The sequence below is a fragment of the Perognathus longimembris genome, chromosome 3 (assembly GCF_023159225.1).
Source record: "Perognathus longimembris pacificus isolate PPM17 chromosome 3, ASM2315922v1, whole genome shotgun sequence".
Lineage (NCBI taxonomy): Eukaryota > Metazoa > Chordata > Mammalia > Rodentia > Heteromyidae > Perognathus > Perognathus longimembris.
This window is the reverse complement of record NC_063163.1, coordinates 94,211,193-94,229,709: the sequence shown is the minus strand read 5'-3', so window position 1 is coordinate 94,229,709 and position 18,517 is coordinate 94,211,193. Positions and strand designations below refer to the sequence as shown.

General features: G+C 41.5%; 1 protein-coding gene across 1 annotated transcript in view; it reads right to left on the bottom strand.

Annotated features, from left to right (window-relative positions):
- Mapk1 (mitogen-activated protein kinase 1) overlaps positions 1-16,285 on the bottom strand; it is an 84,692-nt gene extending 68,407 nt beyond the window's left edge. The window contains exon 1 of the mRNA XM_048343386.1: positions 15,928-16,285. Coding sequence (XP_048199343.1) covers positions 15,928-16,046 — 119 coding nt within the window. The 5' untranslated portion in view covers positions 16,047-16,285. The remainder of the gene's footprint in view (positions 1-15,927) is intronic.
- Between the last annotated feature and the right edge of the window lie 2,232 nt (positions 16,286-18,517).

The window sequence follows — 18,517 nt, the reverse complement described above, 5'->3', positions numbered from 1 at the left end:
CAGGAAGTATAATGGTGATATGAAAATAAGCTCTAGACATGTCTCCAGCAGTCCAGAAGACTAAAAAACCCCAACAGACTCAGTACACCTTCAAATTGTGGGTAAAATTCTGAATAAAACTCTATGGAAGAAAAGGTAATTTCTTGTGGTTTCACAGGGCAAAGGAGACAGAATTAGTACATTAAAACCTACCTGGGGTCTAAGAGCTCTAGGAAACACCTCAGGCTTTCAGGAATACTTTCATGAATACACTCATATTAAAATAAAAATCAAAAGCAGACAAAGTCATATAATAACAACCAAGTTGCAAATCAGCTCAGTTCTCTGACTGGATTAAGATTATTTGCCTAATTTAAGCTACAGTGAATCCTCTCTGAATGAAAATGTCATTTAAAGCACCTACATTTTTATTTTAAATTTTTTAATTTTTTTGCCAGTCCTGGGGCTTCGACTCGGGGCCTGAGCACTGTCCCTGGCTTCTTTTTGCTCAAGGCTAGCACTCTACCACGTGAGCCAGAGCGCCACTTCTGGCTTTTTCTGTATATGTGGTGCTGAGGAATCGAAACCCAGGGCTTCACATATACGAGGCAAGCACACTTGCCACTAGGCTATATTCCCAGCCCCAGCACCTACATTTTTCAAACACAGTATTCAGTATTTGAGTTATTAGCATACAAAGAAAAAGAAAAGAAAAAGGGAAATTGCCAATAGAAACAGACACATAAATGATTCAGTTATTAGTTATAGTATATTTTATTTGTTGACTGAAACAGGGTCCTACTAAGTATAAGTAGTTCAAGCTGGCTTGTAATTTGCTATATATAGTCCATGCTGGTTTAGAACTCAATCCTATCAGGCACAAGTGGCTCTTACCTGTAATCTTAGCTATTCAGGAGGCTGAGATCAGAGGACTACAGTTTGAAGCCAGTGCAGGCAGAAAAGTCTAGGAGACTCTTATCTCCAATTATCCACCAAAATGTCAAAGGTGAATCTGTGGCTTAAGTGGTACAGTGCTAGCCTTGAGCAAAAAAGCTCAGGGACAGTGCCCAGGCCTTGAGATCAAGCCCAAGGACCTGCATTAAAAAAACAAAAATCTTAAAAAAGGAAAAACACAAAAATCTATGCTGCTAGATGTCACAATAGAAAGTTACTTTGAGAGAATGGCTGGAAAAGAGTAAAAAAAAAAAAAAAAAAAGCTTCTAGGAGCTGGGAATGTGGCCTAGTGCTTGCCTAGCATGCATGAAGCCCTGGGTTCGATTCCTCAGCACCATATAAACAGAAAAGGCCGGGAGTGGCGTTGTAGCTCAGTGGTAGAGTGCTAGCCTTGAGCAAAAAGAAGCCAGGGACAGTGCTCAGGCCCTGAGTCCAAGCTCCAGGACTGGCCAAAAAGAAACAAAAAACAAAAAACTTCTATAGTTGGCTTCACACTTGATTTGGAAGCTATTGTACAGACTGTTTGGTTTGTAAAAATGGATCAAGCTATAAACTTATGATATAGCTACTTTCATATATATGTGTATATATACATATATATATATATATATACATACTTCAGTGCACGTACTGAAGGGGGAAGAGACTGAAAAGAAAAAAAAACAAATAATAATCACCCAAATTGAGGATAGTAGTCAACTCTACAAAGGAGACTGGATAAGGCATTTCAAAGTACTAACAATATTTATTTTGTAATATGTATTTAACTTATTTTTTAAACAGTAAAACGTTTTAAGTATTTTTGAATAATTTAAAAATGAAATTAAACTAGTAAGTGCAAAAATAAATAAGTAAAATAAAATTCTAACCCCGGTATGGTCCTGCAACCATTAAGCAGAGTAATTATTACAGTTACTCAGAAGCAGGAAGATCCTGAGTTCAAGACCAGCCCATACTAAAAAGTGACATGCTACCTCAAAAACAAAATAAAAACAAGACAGGGTAATAGTGGCTCATATTTGTTATCCTAGATATTCAGAAGGCTGAGATCGCAGGATCATGGTTTGAAGGTAGCTCAGGCAGGAAAGTCCTTAAGATTCTTACCTTTAATTAACCAGCAAAAATCCCCCGACAACAACAAAACCCCAAATCCAAAATAAATTTTAAAAGGAAGTGTGGGTGTGGCTTAATTAGTAGAGCACCAGCCTTGAGCAAAAACATCAAGCAAGATCCCAAGACCCTAAGTTCAAGCTCTAGTAAGAGCATAAAAGTCTAAAAATAAAAACATCCAGGCCCTGGTGGTTCACACCTGTAATGCTAGCTACTAAGAAGGCTGAGATCTGAGGATCATGGCTTAAAGGGTTCAGGAAAGTCCATGGGATTCTTATCTCCAATAAAACACCAGAAAATCAGAATTGGGAGTTGTGGCTCATGGTAGAAGAGCACTAGCCTTGAGTGAAAGAGGAGCCTTGAGTGAGAGGTCAGAGATAGCACTCAGACACTGAGTACAAGCCCCACAACTAAATAAATAATAACCTAAGTGTTGGAGACATAGCTGAAATGGTTAAAGCATTTGACTACTAAGCTTCATGAAGCCCTAGGTTCAATTTATAGTAACCTATTACACACTTAAAAGTATACTTTGTAGGGACTGGGAATATGGCCTAGTGGCAAGAGCGCTTGCCTCATATACATGAAGCCCTGGGTTCGATTCCTCAGCACCACATATATACAAAATGGCCAGAAGTGGCACTGTGGCTCAAGTGGCAGAGTGCTAGCCTTGAGCAAAAAAGAAGCCAGGGATGGTGCTCATGCTCTGAGTTTAAGGCCCAGGACTGGCAAAAAACAAAAACAAACCAAACAAAAAAACACCATATTTTGTCAAGATATAGAAATGAGAAACAGGGCTGGGAATGTGGCTTAGCAGTAGTGCTTGTCTAGCTTGCGCAAAGCCCTGGGTTCCTTAGCACCAAATACACAGAAAAAACTTAAATATTATGAAAAAAATTGCAAAATATAAAATAAATAAAAAAAGGAAAGGAAACTTTGAACCTTATGTACCGAGCAAATGCCAGGTCTAGCAAACAGTGCTAGTCCTAGATTACTTGATTTAAAAACAAAAAAACCTACAAAAAATAGTAAAATATAGAAACAAATTAATGTTTTATAGACCCTGGGAAAAAGAATTTTCAGCAAAGTACAAAAATTTAAAGCACTCCTTTCTTTAATTTTGTAATTCTTTACTGTGGAATAGCTCAGGATGTCAGTTCTAAGTAACAGAATTGATAACTGTGTGAGAAAACGTAATTTGGATTATAAAATTCTTGCTTTAATAAAATTCCTTAAACAGTGAAAAAAAATAGAAATATAAACTTGTTCAACCACTCTGGAAAGCAGTTTGGAAATCTCAAGAAACTAAACAGAACTATCCTATGATCCAACACCACCACGCTTAGGCACTTATCCAAAAGATTACATATCAGGCTGGGTGTCGGTGGCTCACAGACCTGTAAATCTTAGCTACTCAGGAAGCTGAGATCTGAAGACTGAAGATCAAAGGCATTGGGGCTGAAAAGTCTGAAACTCTTATCTCCAATTAACCACAAAAAGCCAGAAGTGGAACTGTGGTGCAGGTGGTAGAGCACTAGCCTTGAACACAAAGGTGCAGGGACAGTGCCCAAGCCAAGAGTTCAAGCCCCAAGACTGGCACACACACACACAAAAAAAATCAGAATACAGAAAAGCCACTTCCATGCACAACTGTGTTCACTGCTGCACTATTCATCACAGCCAAGGTAGGGAAACAGCTCAAATGCCCCTCAATGGACAAATGGATCAAGAAAATGTGGCGCATATACACAGTGGACTTTCACTTATCTATTAGAAAGAATATTGTGTCATTTACAAGGAAGTGGATGTACTTGGGAAAAAATGTTAAGTGAAATAAGTCAGGACCAGGGGGACAAAGGATGCATGTTTTCTCCCATATATGGAAGCTACTAGGCCTAATTTATGAGTGCACAAGTAAACACATACAGGGTTGTATGCAAGTGTAAATGTATTAACTGAAGTACAATCTTTGCAGGAAAAAATTCAAGTGGTGCGATTCCTAAGAAAAACTAACTCATAGTCCAATCAAATGAATACCAGGAAACTGGCACTGGAAGATATAAAAGGGAGGTTAAGGGAGAGAATGCAATAATAATATCCAAGCATATTGTAGAAAACTGAGGGGAAGGATTGGTTTGGGAGGGTCATCAATTAAGATGAACTGTACTTATTTTATGATCGGTTGAGTGGTAATTCCTTTGTACAAAGAGAAGTAACTTTTTTTCAAATTTTTATTATCAAACTGATGTACAGAGAGGTTACAGTTTCATACATTAGGCATTGGATACATTTCTTGTACTGTTTGTTACCTTGTCCCTCATACCCCTCTCCCCCTTCCCCTTTCCACCCCCCTGAGGTGTTCAGTTCACTTACACCAAACAGTTTTGCAAGAAGTAACATTTTCTCACCAAATCCCAAACCAAAACTACAACAGCAAAACTGTCTCCACAGTTCCAAACGGTCTGATTAAAATTTTAAAAAGGAGGAAAAAAAAGGGAAAACATCCTCTCATTCTGTAAATGTGATCTGAGATAGGTTCAACATTGATAAGACTGAAAATAAAAGAAAATTTCAAACAAGCCCCCAAACGAAATACTTTCATCATCTCTGTTGAAGTACTAAGTAGAAGTACCTTGAACTAAGTTTTTTATTTTGCGGGGTTTTTGTTTTTGCCAGTCCTGGGGCTTGAACTCAGCGCCTGGACACTGTCCCTGGGTTTCTTTTGCTCAAGGCTAGCACTCTACCACTTAAACCACAGTGCCACTTCTGGCTTTTTCTATTTATGTGGTACTGAGGAATCAAATCAAGGGCATAATGCATGCCAGGCAAGCACTCTACCACTAAGCCACATTCCCAACCCTAAACTAAGTTACTGACTCAAGAGAAATCCTATGGCCATAGTGAATTCTATATATGTATTTCTCTACTCTGTAGGCCTGACTTGTGTTCAGTGGTAAATTAGATATTAAAAAACAAAATTTATTGTTTTGTTTGCTTTGCTTAAGCTGTGCAGCAAAATCTTTCCTTCTTTAAAAAGATTAAACTAAAATTATTCCTTTTTTAAAAATTGTTTTTAATGAGTTCTATATAAGTATCTCTGAAACTCTACATTTTTCATTATACACTTTTAGTAACGCTAACATGGTAACATGAACATTTATGCCAGTTACTTAGTAAAAACTTTCCAGTTAAAACAGGTTAATCACTGGAGGTAAACTACTACTCTTTACCTCTAGAGCAAACCAGGTTCAGTCATTTTCCTCCTAGTGACTTGAGAGGTTGAGATCGGAAAAACAGGGTTCGGGCTAGGCAGAAAACTCTACAAGAGTCCATTACGAAGAAAGCAGTTCTGAGACTGCATTTTGCAATCTATGTATGTGTGGGCCTAAGCAGAAATTGAGACTCTGTCTCAAAATAACCAATACAAAAAAAGGGGGGGGGGAGTGGCACTATGGCTCAAGTGGTAGAACATTAGCTTTAAGCTTCTGGGACAACGCCCAGGCCACTAGTTCAAGCCCCATGACAGAAATAAATAAATAAATAAGATGGTCTCAGTGGTGGAGCCATCCAGCTGCCTATAAGTTCAAACCCAGTACTACTCCCCACAAAAATCCCTGAAAAAACTAGGTGTTCCTGAGAATACTGACCAAAATGTAAAATGATACTATAATAAAAAAGTTTGGTGGTTTCTTTTTTTCTTTTTTTTTTTGCCAGTCCTAGGCCTTGAAGTCAGGGCCTGAGCATTGTCCCTGGCTTCTTTTTGCTCAAGGCTAGCACTCTACCACGTGAGCCACAGCACCACTTCTGGCTGCTTCTATACATGTGATGCTGAGGAATTGAACCTAGGGCTTCATGTATGGGAGGCAGGCACTCTAACACTAGGCCATATTTCCAGCCCCAGTTTGGTGGCTTCTTTAAAAGTTAGGCTCCACCTATGATCCCAGCTACATGGGAGGCAGAGGGAGGAGGGTCACAGTTCTAGGCAGGTCCAAGGCAAGACTCATGACTGAAAAAAAGCTAAAGCAAGAAGTTCTGGGGGTATGGCCCAAGGGATGAAGTATGTGTCTAGTAAGCATGAAGCTCTAAGTTCAAACCCCAGTACCACCCAAAAGAAAAACAAAGGCCAAGGTTTTGGGTGGGTGGGTAATATGATCTTGGAGCTTTAACTCGGGGCCTAGGTGCTGTCCTGGAGCTTCTTTGCTTAAGGATAGCACTCTACTACTAGAGCCATAGCTCCACTTCCAGCTTTTTGGTGGCTAATTGAAAGTAAGAGTTCCAAGGGCTTTCCTGCCTGGGCTGGCTTCAAATGGTAATCCTCAGATCTTAGCCTCCTAAGTAGCTAGGGATTACAGGCATGAGCCAAAATGATTTAAGTTTTATGGTTTAAAATTAGTTCAGCCAGGTGCCATCACCCTAGCTATTCAGGAGGCCAAGATCTGAGGATCTCTGTTCAAAGTCAGCCCATGCAAGAAAAGTCTTTGAAATCCTTACCTCCACTCCAATTAATCACCAGAAAACCAGAAGTAGAGCTGTGGCTCAAAGTGGTAGACTACTACTAGCCCTGAGCATGAAAGCTTAGGGACAGTACCCAGGCCCTGAGTTCAAGCCCCACAACCACCACCACCCACCAGCAACAACAACAAAAAAAAAACAAAAAAACAGATACAAAAAAAAAAAAAAAAAAAAAGCCTTATCATGCACAGTTCCAAGTCAGCCTAGGTAGAGAAAACCCATGAGATTCTATCTCAATGAAGTAAATGGGAACGGTAGCAACTATCATCCTGGCTTTGGTAGGAAGTGAGAAACAGAGAGGGATCATGGTCCTAATGGTACATCCAGGCAAGAAGCAAATCCTATTTCAAAAATAACCAGTTCATGGGCTGGGGATATAGCCTAGTGGCAAGAGCGCTTGGCTCATATACATGAAGCCCTGGGTTCGATTCCCCAGCACCACATATACAGAAAATGGCCAGAAGTGGTGCTGTGACTCAAGTGGCAGAGTGCTAGCCTTGAGCAAAAAAAGAAGAAGCCAGGGACAGTGCTCAGGCCCTGAGTCCAAGGCCCAGGACTGGCAAAAAACACACACACACACACACACACACACACACACACACACACACACACAAAACAGTTCAGCTGGGGGAAAGCAAAGGAAGAGGTGACACTATCCAAAAAAAGAAATGCACTTAATACTTGACTTATGAAATATACAACACCTTAATAATAATTTTAAAAAACAAAAACAAAACTAGTGCAGCTGGCACTGGTGGCTCATACCTAAAATCCTAGCTACTCAAGGTACCATGATCTGAGAATCAGAGTTTGAAGCCAAGTTAGGCAGACAAACCCCAGAGGTTCTTACCTCCAATTCATCAGCAAAAAGCTGTAAGTGGAGGTATGGCTTAAGTAAGCCAGGAGCAAAAAAAGCAAGAAGCCCAGGCCCTGGGTTCAAGCTCTAGTACTGGTGTAAAAAAGAGGCAGTAGTAGAGTGCCTGCTAGCTCAGCAGTAGAGTGCCTACATAACAAGCACAAGGCCCTGAGTTCAAACCCGGAAAAAACTGAACAGATTTCCTGACAAATCTCAGTTCAACTCAATAGTTATTGGCTGTGAACCATAGATCTTTTACCTGACAATTTCCTTATCCATAAAGTGGAAAAAAACAACAACCCTCAAACATTAGGAAAAGAACCAATGTGACTACTTAAAGCAAGACAGGCTCACAAGTACTCTCTGTGAGTTGCCACAGCATATCCCATGGAAACATCCCACATTCTACTTTGTAGCTCTTACTGGCCATGTGTTCCAGACTAGAAGTTGCCCGAAGATTGAAAATCTGAGAAGGATCTTGGAGAATTATATATATGCTGTTGGATTCTTAATGTTCCTAAAAGCACCTGAGTTATTTTCCCAAAGGGACTCAATCTGCTGATCCTAATAAGCATGCATGTGAAGGTGGTAGATGAATAGAGACAAGGAAGAAAAAGGAAGGAGACTGGAAAGTGAAAGAGCACGGAAAACAGGATTGCTTCAATAAGGAACAGAATGCACTACAATAAGATTTCCCCATTGGGGTAAGGTTTGAGGCCCCTCAGAAAGGAGGCTGGCTGAAATCCACAGACAAAACAAGCTTTCATTTTTAGTTGGGGAAACAAATCCATAAATAAAGCTTTCTCCTCCTGTGGCTCTCCACAGATTCCAGAAAGCCTGATGTCAGAATCCTCTTGGAATCTCTTTCGTCCTGGTACACAGTATGTCAGGCAACTAGCCTTTCTGAGTGGTAACAGAGACAGTGAGCCACTGGGTCTGCTCTTAGGCACCTCAGTGTGGGAGCTCCAGGGGGTAAATGGAAAAAGTAGATGATGGTAAGAGGAGCAGGCTGCTTATTGTGAGCTATCAATGTTTATTGGGGGAATCCAAAGCTTTTTAATTAATAAATACCTTATTGTGATAAAGGCTGTGAATACATAATGTATGGTTCTTGGTAAAAACTCACCTTAAACGCTTTTATCAATAATTTTTATAATATCTGAGAACTGAGAATGCTTAAATTCATGGGGGTAATGTGACAGTTACAGCCAACTCATTAGGGATGCTATTAAGATAAAAATTAATTTTGTTATTATTTGGAGGTGCTGGAGAATCAAACCATAAAAATCAATTTTATGCGTAGTTTTACTCTCAACTCTCTTCAGAAACACTAGATTTCTTGCTGCTTATATAAGATTGCCTCCTCACATGTTCAGGCTTCAAAAGGGTGTATAAGAGCTGGGTGGGTGCCTGTGGCTCACGCTTGCAATTCTAGCTACTCAGGAGGCAGAGATCTGAGGATCATGGTTCAAAGCCAGCCAGGGCAAATAAGTCCGTGAGACTCTTATCTCCAATTAACCACCAGAAAACTGAAAATGGCACTATGGCTCAAAGTGGTAGAACAGTAGCCTTGAGTGAAAAAGATCAGGGACACCATTACCCAGGCCTAGGCCCTGAGTTCAAGCCCCATGACTAACCGGGGAAAAAAAAAAAAAGTGGGAGGGAGGAGGGCATGAGGGACAAGGCAACAAACAGTACAAGAAATGTATCCAATGCCCAACATATGATACTGTAACCTCTCTGTACATCAGTTTGATAATAAAAATTTGAGAAAAAAAAAAGTATAACAGGCACTTGCTGCCAGATACGTCTGATACTGCTGTGCTTGTTAGCTGAGACCTCTGCTGAAGACCAGGTACAGTGCAGTGTCCAGCAGGTTGGTTGACAAAGAGAACTCAGAGGATAGAAGTGTTTGATGACACAGACCCCTGAATTTCTGTTTGGAGTACATTTCGTAAACACTGTTGTGGATCATGTCTACAAGCTCTGTATGCAAACAATCTGATAGTGAAAACATTAAATGATGGGATGTGAAAAAGGTCCTCTATAAACTGCACCAAAAACACAGCTATAATCCCTGTTTAGTTTATATTACTATTCAGATTGTGACTGTCCCTGCTTGGTGTCTGATATTCTTGCCATTTGCCTACCAGTTGATCCTGCCTCGGGTAAACTGGATTTGAGAAGAGCATTTGCAAAAAGAGAGCAGAACCATAATCGCCGTATTTGACAAGTTTTACATATACAAGAAGAGTTTTCTGTAAGACTGATACAGCAAGCCCCTTACACCAAGAGGCTGCAACAGATACATGAAAAGGTCATTCATCTTTTTAGAAAATAAAGTGGTTGACAGTCTTAAGGTGTATAGTGTTTGCTTGTTTAGCCAATCTAAAATAGAAGGCTCCTATGCAATTAGCTTTCCTCCATAAAACTTGCCCTTTGGGGCTGGGAATATGGCCTAGTGGCAAGAGTGGTTGCCTCGTACACATGAAGCCCTGGGTTCAATTCCTCAGCACCATATATATAGAAAATGGCCAGAAGTGGCGCTGTGGCTCAAGAGGCAGAGTGCTAGCCTTGAGCAAAAAGAAAGAAGCCAGGGACAGTGGTCAGGCCCTGAGTCCAAGCCCCAAGACTGGCAAAAACAAAACACACACACACAAAAAAACTTGCCCTTTGCACATAATGAAGACAGAGAAAAGATGCTGACTTAGAAAAAGAAGCGTAAAAAAACAGCACAATAAAAGTGTTCATGTTGTTGGCCTATTGTTGCTGACCTGAACCAGGTAAAGCCTGGATTCTTCTGTACAAGTCTTTCAGTCAGGGGGAGAAAACAGTAGCAACCTAAGAGATGGTGAATCTGGTGCACTTTCCTGCTGGATTCGAGCCTAATTAAAGCTGGCTAGTGGCAAAAGGCTGCCTTAGGAGTAAGCCATGGGAACAGTAACTGGATATCACAGTGTCTTTCATGAATGTATAGGCTTTATCAACAGGCTGTGAACATTTCTTACTAAGTAATAAGTTACTTCTGTCAAAAGTATCTTAAGGGTGACTAACAGTACTATGAATTACTGGGGATCTTGAGGCTTATTTTTCTGAATATAATGCTAAAGGATAAGTTGCATTCATTCAAAACTAATAGAGCAGGAAGAAAGCACTGTTTCTGAATCAGTCATTGTTGTTGGTATCTGTTAGGGTATGTAAAGAGATTAGGTTCCAGAGCTCAGCACTTTCAAGTAGAAAATAGTTTGGATTTCATTGCAGTCGTGAACATATCTTATTTTCTATAAACTATGTTTTCTAAAAAACATATTAGAAAAATAAGAGGAAACCAGAATGCTTGTTCAGAGTTGGTTGTTTCGTTTTTAAGAAAATTATTGTGTTTTTGTAGCAGGAGGGAGAAAGGTGTTAAAAGGATTTCTTTCTTCTTTTTTTTTTTCTGGGGGGGGGGGGCAGTCCTGGGGCTTGGACTCAGGGCCTGAGCACTGTACCTGGCTTCTTTTTCCTCAAGGCTAGCTCTCTGCCACTTGAGCCACAGCGCCACTTCTGGCCTTGTTAAAAGGGTTTCTAACAAAGCCAGGTATTTAAATGAATGACTAGCATGTACAGTACAGACAAAATAAACCAATAAATGATTGTCATTTATGTGGGAAACTAAAGATATTAGTTCATAAACAAATTAGTTTAAATATTTTATTGAAAACTATTTTCATATAAAATCACAGTGGCAGTATCTTGAAGTTTTTAATAGCTCATAAGCAAAACTAAGAACTTGAACTGCGAACTCCATGTCTATGTCCATGTCCATGTCCAGAGTCCTTATATAAGTCATGCTATACTACTTCAGTTCCTGCCTTTCAGAGTGGTGGTACAAACATCTAGCAGAGTTCTAGAGAAGGTAAGAGCAGTACAAGTAGGCAAAGTTCACAGGGAGAAGTTTTTTGCAGAGGTGGGCCATGACCCTGTAGGGCCAGAGAAATCACCTGGTACATGGTAAGATGGATATGTATGATTCTCATTTACCTGTATTAATAGTTTTGTATAGCTCTCAAATGATGTTACTAATATCAAATGACTCGGCAGAAGAAACGCTCCCCATCCCTATTAGAGAAATGGAGGCCTGTACAGGACTCTGTGCTTCCCAGGTTAGATGGGTATATTACTGACATCTCAACTGTACAATTCTCCAGTGGGAGGATTTTTATCATGCACTATGGGCCATTTAGCATGTCTGTCCCAATACATAGATTCTGAAGGCCTGTAATACATATGTCCCAATCTTTATAAAAAATCCTCTCCTCTACATTTTCAAATGCCTACAGAGAAAAAGGGAGTTAAATCATCCTTTGAGTATCACTAGATAATTGGTAAGCAGGACTAGAGATGTAGCTCAATGTCAAGAGTGCTTGCCTAGCATACATGGGTCCTGGATTCTATCCTAGCACTGAAGGGAAGGAGGAAAAAAAGAAAAGGAAGAAAGAAAAATAAGGAATAATAGGCAGAAAACAAAAGAGACACAACACAGGGGAACATAAAATTTAGTAAGGCAGAAAAAGAGTCATTGTTCCATGACTCAATAACTTCCAAGATTAGTAAGTAATACTCTTTAGGAATTGCCCCTGTTTAACTCCACCTTCTCCCTTAAAATATTCTGTAACTGGAGTCATTCTAACTTGTTTTCCTGACCTAGAATGCTGTATCCATATTTCAGTGTCTTTGCATGTTCCCTTTGCCTGGAAAGCACTTCACAGGACACTCACACATCAACAGCAAGCTCAAAAGTCCATAAAGCCATATAAAGACATCCCCCACATCCTTCAGTCCTTTTTCTCCTAGCACTTCATAATCCTCCTATACAGTACCATTCCCTTCATGGCCACTGTCTCCCAGGATTCCCTTGATTACATGCAATCAGTTCTCCAATCTCTCTGGCTACGTTTTCCTTGGTCCTGTTTTCCATAACTCATCTTTTATTGACACCAGAAGGCAAGCATTCTTTTGTCTTAGTTCTCAGGCATCTTTTTCCTCATCCTAATCCACTCAAAAACTTCAACTGGCATCTCTATAGAGATTATTCCCACAAAAGTCACTCAATATTCCAAACTCAATTTATCCCAAATAGACACTCATCTTAGTTAACAAGCATACAGCTTAAAGGTGTCCTCTTATCCACACCATTCTTTCCCTCCTACATGCTTCTCACCAACTCAGGTTCCTCTTCCTTTGCTGCTGCTCATTCATTTGCTTTGCCAGAGTGATGTCTTTGATTCTCTGTTCTACCTTAGTCATTCCACCACCCTATACAAAAAGAGGCCTGAACTTCAGACCTTAAGCTCTTTTGGCTTGCTTGCTCACGGCTGGCACACTACAACTTGAGCCACACCTCCAGCCTAGCTTTTTTGCTGGTTAATTGGAGATAGAGTTGCTTAGACTTTTCTGCTTACACTGGCTTTGAATGACTAACTTTCAGGTTTAAGTCTCCTGAGTAGCTAAACTAGGATTACAGGCATGAACCACTGGCACTCCTCTTCTCAGTGGTTAACCTTTCTGGAATAATAAATTCCTTTGAAAATCTACTGAATTCTCTTAAGGCTTGCCTTCATCTGCTACCTTCTACTGCTACTGGACTCCTGAGCCTCTAGATAGTTAAATGGCCTGATTCTTTAACACTTTTCCTATCAGTCACCGGTTTTGAGCCATCACCACCAAATTTCAAAATGACTATTACTACCTCTTTCACGTTAATGGGGCCAGGCGTCCATGGCTCACGCCTGTGATCCTAGATACACAGGAAGCTGAGATGTGAGAATCATAGTTCAAAACCAGCCCAAGCAGTAAAGTCCATAAGACTCTTATCTCCAATGAGCCACCAAAAAAGCTAAAAGAGCTATGGCCCAAATGGTAGGGTGCTTAGCCTTTAGCAAAACTAACAAAAAACCCTCAAGCACTGTGCCCAGGCCCTGAGTTCAAGCCCTAAGCTGGGGACACACAAAAAAGTTAATGCTACCCCCTTACACAAACACACAAACTCAGTCTTGCCATTAAAATCCTCTACAGTCTGTTACCTAAGTACTTTTCCAGGATTAGATTCCACAGCTCAAGCTGTCACTTGCTCCTATTATCTGCCTATCAAAATCACACCCACTCTTAAAGGCACAACTCCAACTTCAGTCTTCATCTTCATACCCTCCACATAACAATTAGGAAGGAGCCTTGAACAAATTACCCATATTACCTAATGAACCGATCCAGAAAACGAAATAAGTAATTGCTGAGGAACTGTTATAAATCCTTAAATCCTTCTGGAAATACTAACCTTTTAGAAATCAACATCGAAATATTAACATTACAGCTAAGAAGCCTTTCATAAACTCAGCACTAATGAGCAACTCTAATCAAACGCTAATAACGTGCCTTTTAGAGATTCAATTTATACTCAAGACATACTGTCCACATGAAGATAGATAAAAGGCTGTATCTGGACCCAGGATTCAAATTCTAATTACACTTATATTTTAAATAAAACTTGCAATTTACTTAGAATTATATTAAGGGAATTTAGCAACTTTCAAGTGGAGACTTACAGGCTAAATAAATACACAATAGCAATGAAATTAGCTCCCAAAACCTAAACCACCTTCATACTAGTTAACATCTTAACAGACTTGTTGGGAAGGCAGGGAGCACCAAACAGCCTTTCAACTGACATGTCCTAAGATTTTTTTTTCTTGGTCCGTATTTTATACAAGTGAACTTGGTTAAAAATGAGAATGTGAGGAGTAATGAGCTGCTCACAAGACACATTTACTGGTACACTCACCAGCAGATGCAAGAGCAATGAGATTTTATGACAGACAAATGATGCTTTGGGCAACACTTTCTCTCCATTCCTTTGTTAAGTCCTTATTTCTTTTAGGCCTGACCTATTTTAATTTGTCTGTTAGCTCCTAAACCTGTAAATTCAAGTTTAATGTTCACAGTTGTACACCATGAAGCATTTTGCTCTTAAGACAACAAGAATATTCATGAGTCAAGGCCTTTTTAAAAAGAATGTTGACTATTCTATCTAATTAAGACAGTTGGTAATACATGCCCTCCTTGACATTTCTAAAATTATGACTATACCAATTTGAATGCATTTCTGAAACAGACTTGCTTGTAATAGTAAAATATGCCAAATTTATGAATTATTAATAACTAAGGAAAGCAAGGTATAATACATGGAGCTGTAGCATTTCAAACAGGATTTCAGTATACAGTCAAAAAGTCTGACTCTAAGTTATACGACCTTGAGAAATGGCTTCACCTGCAAATATTTTCTTAGTAGAACCGGAGTTATCTTTTCCTTCCTCAAGGTGGCTTGCTAGGAATAATTAAGTCATGTAGGTAGCACTCTATCTACCATAGGACATTCAGAAGATTCATTTACCTCAACACAAAAGAAACACACAACTTGGATATAAGAGATGGATTTCCACAAGTCTTCAAAAACACTACAGCTAGTTTGTTCTAATAAAAACAATACTGTCACCATCATTCTGCAAACATTTCTGAGGGATGTGGATCAAGATAAGAGTTTGCATGGGATTGTGCAAGATCACTACGGTTGTATATATGCATACATATATACACAACACACACATACTGATCACTAAAATGTTAACAGGAATGTCCACAGTAATTAAGCAAAAACATCTCTTAACACTTATGTTAAGAGCTCACAGCCTAGGGTAAAGAGAAGAAAAAAAAGGCGTCAAATTAGGCCCAACTCCAGATCTTTAATCAAGAGAGTAATTCTGGCTTATTCTTCCTGAAGAACAAATAGTATAAAATTAAAATACCATTTAAAAACTTCAAGGTTCAAATATTCCACAACCAGAAATGGTGTCAATAACTAACGCCTTTTCTGAAAGCCGGCGCAAAAAAGCACTATTAGCACCAATGGCGATATTTAAGGAAAGCTGTTAGCAGTACAGAGGCAAGGGGAGAAGGAAAAAAAAATGACTATTTCACTTTTCTGCACATATATACCTCGGCGAAGGGCTTTCAAAAACTACGGCTGCCGCGACCACTATGGGACAGGCGTCTCGTGGAATTCCCGGTCTTACAATCGAATACTAAAAAGAAGACCATGACACTTGCAAATTGGTGGGGGGTGGGGGGAGGGGAGGAGGGGGATCGTTCCCCTTCCCTTCCCGGGGTCCAGATCTGAAAGCCTGCTCCGGGTGGAATTGAGTCTCAAGGGTCTCTGCGTCCTGGCCTCCGCCCCGAGTGCCTCCCCCACTCCCCAATGGCGACCGACAGCCGAACCGGGAAGCATCTCCGAGCAACACCCAAGCTGCGACCGGCCCCGCCCCTCCCCAACCCCCCGCGCGGACCACGGAGAAGCCTAGGGTCGGGGTCGCCGCCGCGCCAGAGGCCGAAGGTTGCGGGGCGAGGCCGCAAACTGCGTCCGCTGCAGCCCCAGGCGAAGGGGTGTCCCGGCGCGGCTGGATCTGAGGGCGATGGCAGATACTCACCACACCATGCCGTAGGCACCCTCGCCGATGTATGAGAGGTTGGTGTAGCGCGGCCCCACGTCGAACACCTGCCCGCGGACCATCTCCGGGCCCGCGCCCGCTGCCGCCGCCGCCGCCATGTTGGCTGCCCAGCCGCCGCTTCCTCCGCCGCTCGGGAATCAACGCTTCGCGATCCCCGCTCAACCTCTGCTGCGCCTTCCGAAGAGACTGTGGCGCCGTCCGTGCAGCCGCCGCGGCTGACCGGGAAGGAGGAAGGTGGACGACGCTCCAGAGGTTGAGAACTGACCGCAGCTCCGACCGTCTCTGCCTAGCTTGACTGACGGGCGGGCCGGCGGGCGGGCGGAGGGAGGGGCGCGCGCCTAAGGAGGCGCAGGGGCGGGGCCAAGAAACGTGCGCGCGGATTGGTTCTTTATGGCCAGGGGGCGGAGTCGCTCGGACGGGCGGAAGCAGCGAGCTCTGGGAGGAGCACTGCGGCGGCGGTGATGGAGGAGGCGGCACCTGGCGGGGTCACGTGTGTTCGCGGGCGTGCCGCGCGCCTGGAGTCTCTTGAGAAGCTGCGGGAGACCTGGGCCGGGGAGACTGAGCCCCTGAGACTTCTCGGTCTTAGAGACTACCGGGGAGGGGGGGGCTGCACACCACCGGTAACGGAATCCTCACCGAGCCAGAGCAGGCCCTGAGCCTGCGCCTGAGGCCCGACGAGGTACCGCACACACTGGCCCCTGGGATCCCATCGCTGTGAATCCGTGGCCTACATACTGATGAACTTAGGCCTCCGGAGGAGGATAGAAACCGTAAAGGCATGACCGAGACCTAGAAAGGCATTTGCATACTGAGAAAGTGTGAGACATAATAAACATAGACACACAACCCAAACGAAAGACTACGTGGATCCACTCATCAGTTGTTCGACCAATACTTGTTGAGTAATCAGGATATGTTTGGAGATCCATCCTTATCCAAATTACCTTCTAGAGAGAGGAGACAAATAAATACATTATTTAAACTGTATTCTGAAGAAATACCAAGCAGAATAAGGGATTCGAGGGTAGAGGGATGGGACACTAAAGAAAATCATTGAAACACACTGGTTCTTATATTGCTACAGATCAGCTGATACTCAGGCAAGGGACATATTCAAATATAAATACAGGAAAGATGGAGTGGCTAAAACTGAAACATTAACTTTTAAAGCCTCACTCAGGCCTAGAAAGTTACAAAGAGACTTAAACACAAAAATGGAGATCTTGCAAAGAAAGGCTGGCTGGTACCTGTAATCCTACTCAGGAAGCAGGGATCTGGAATACAGTCATCAGGAGCCAGCTCTGGCAGAAAGTCCCTAAGATTCCATCTCTGATTAACCAGCAAGCACTTGAGCCATGCCTCCAGCCTAGGATTTTTGCTGGTTAATCAGAGATGGAATCTCATGGACTTTCTACATGAGCCACAATGACACTTCTGGCTTTTTCTGTTTGTGTGATACTGAGGAATCAAACCCAGAGTTTCATGCATGCTAGGCAAGTACTCTTCCACTAAGCCACATTCCCAGCCCAAGTAATGAAATTCTTTAAGTCAATGGAGACAATAATGGGAATTCAAACTATAGATATTTTAAAAAGAAAACAAATCAATTACAAACAACAGTGAAAATTAGATGAAAGAAAACTTTCCTAAGATCTTAAGTGGAGCTCACTAAGATCAAGAAAAGTTTATTAAGCAGAGGACTAAAAGACTTACCACTTAATTGAATCCCATAATGGAACAATTTGAAATGCAGAAGCTACTCACTAAAGGGATTGTTTTTCTACTGAACTTGCAGAATATTAGGCGAGACAACAAAAAATAAAACCACTAGCACCACTATCAGCAGCAGCAGTACCAAAATATACAAAGTGCTCAAAAACCTAAACAGCAAATATTAATAATTAACAACTAAGTAAATTGAACACAGTTCTCAGAAGAACTGCAAAGGCTGATAAATACATGAAGAAATCTTCAGTGTCCTTAGGCATAAAGAAAATGCAAATCAAAACTCACTAAGCTCCCATCTCACTCTAGAATGGCAATTATCAAGAAAACAGCAGCCAATGCTGGTGAGGATATGGGGGGAAAAGAACTCTCATACACTGTAGGTGAGAATACAACTAGTATGGAAATCAGTATGAATGTTCCTGGAAAAAAAAAAAAAACTAAACATAGCCAGGCGCTGGTGACTCACACCTGCAATCCTAGCTACTAAGGAGGCTGAGATCTGAGGATCTCAGTTCTAATCCAGCCTGGTCAGGAAAATCTGTGAGACTATTGGTTTTTTTGTTTTGTTTTTGCCAGTCCTGGGGCTTGAACTCAGGGCCTGAGCACCATCCCTAGCTTCTTTTTGCTCAAGGCTAGCACTCTACCACTTGAACCACAGCGCCACTTCAGGCTTTTTCTATATATCTGGTGCTGAGGAATCAAACCCAGGGCTTCATGTATGTGAGGCAAGCACTTTACCACTAGGTCATATTCCCAGCCCTGTGAGACTCTTATCTTCAATAAACCACTTAGAAAAACACTAAGGTGGCACTGTGGCTCAAGTGGTAGAGTGCTAGCCTTG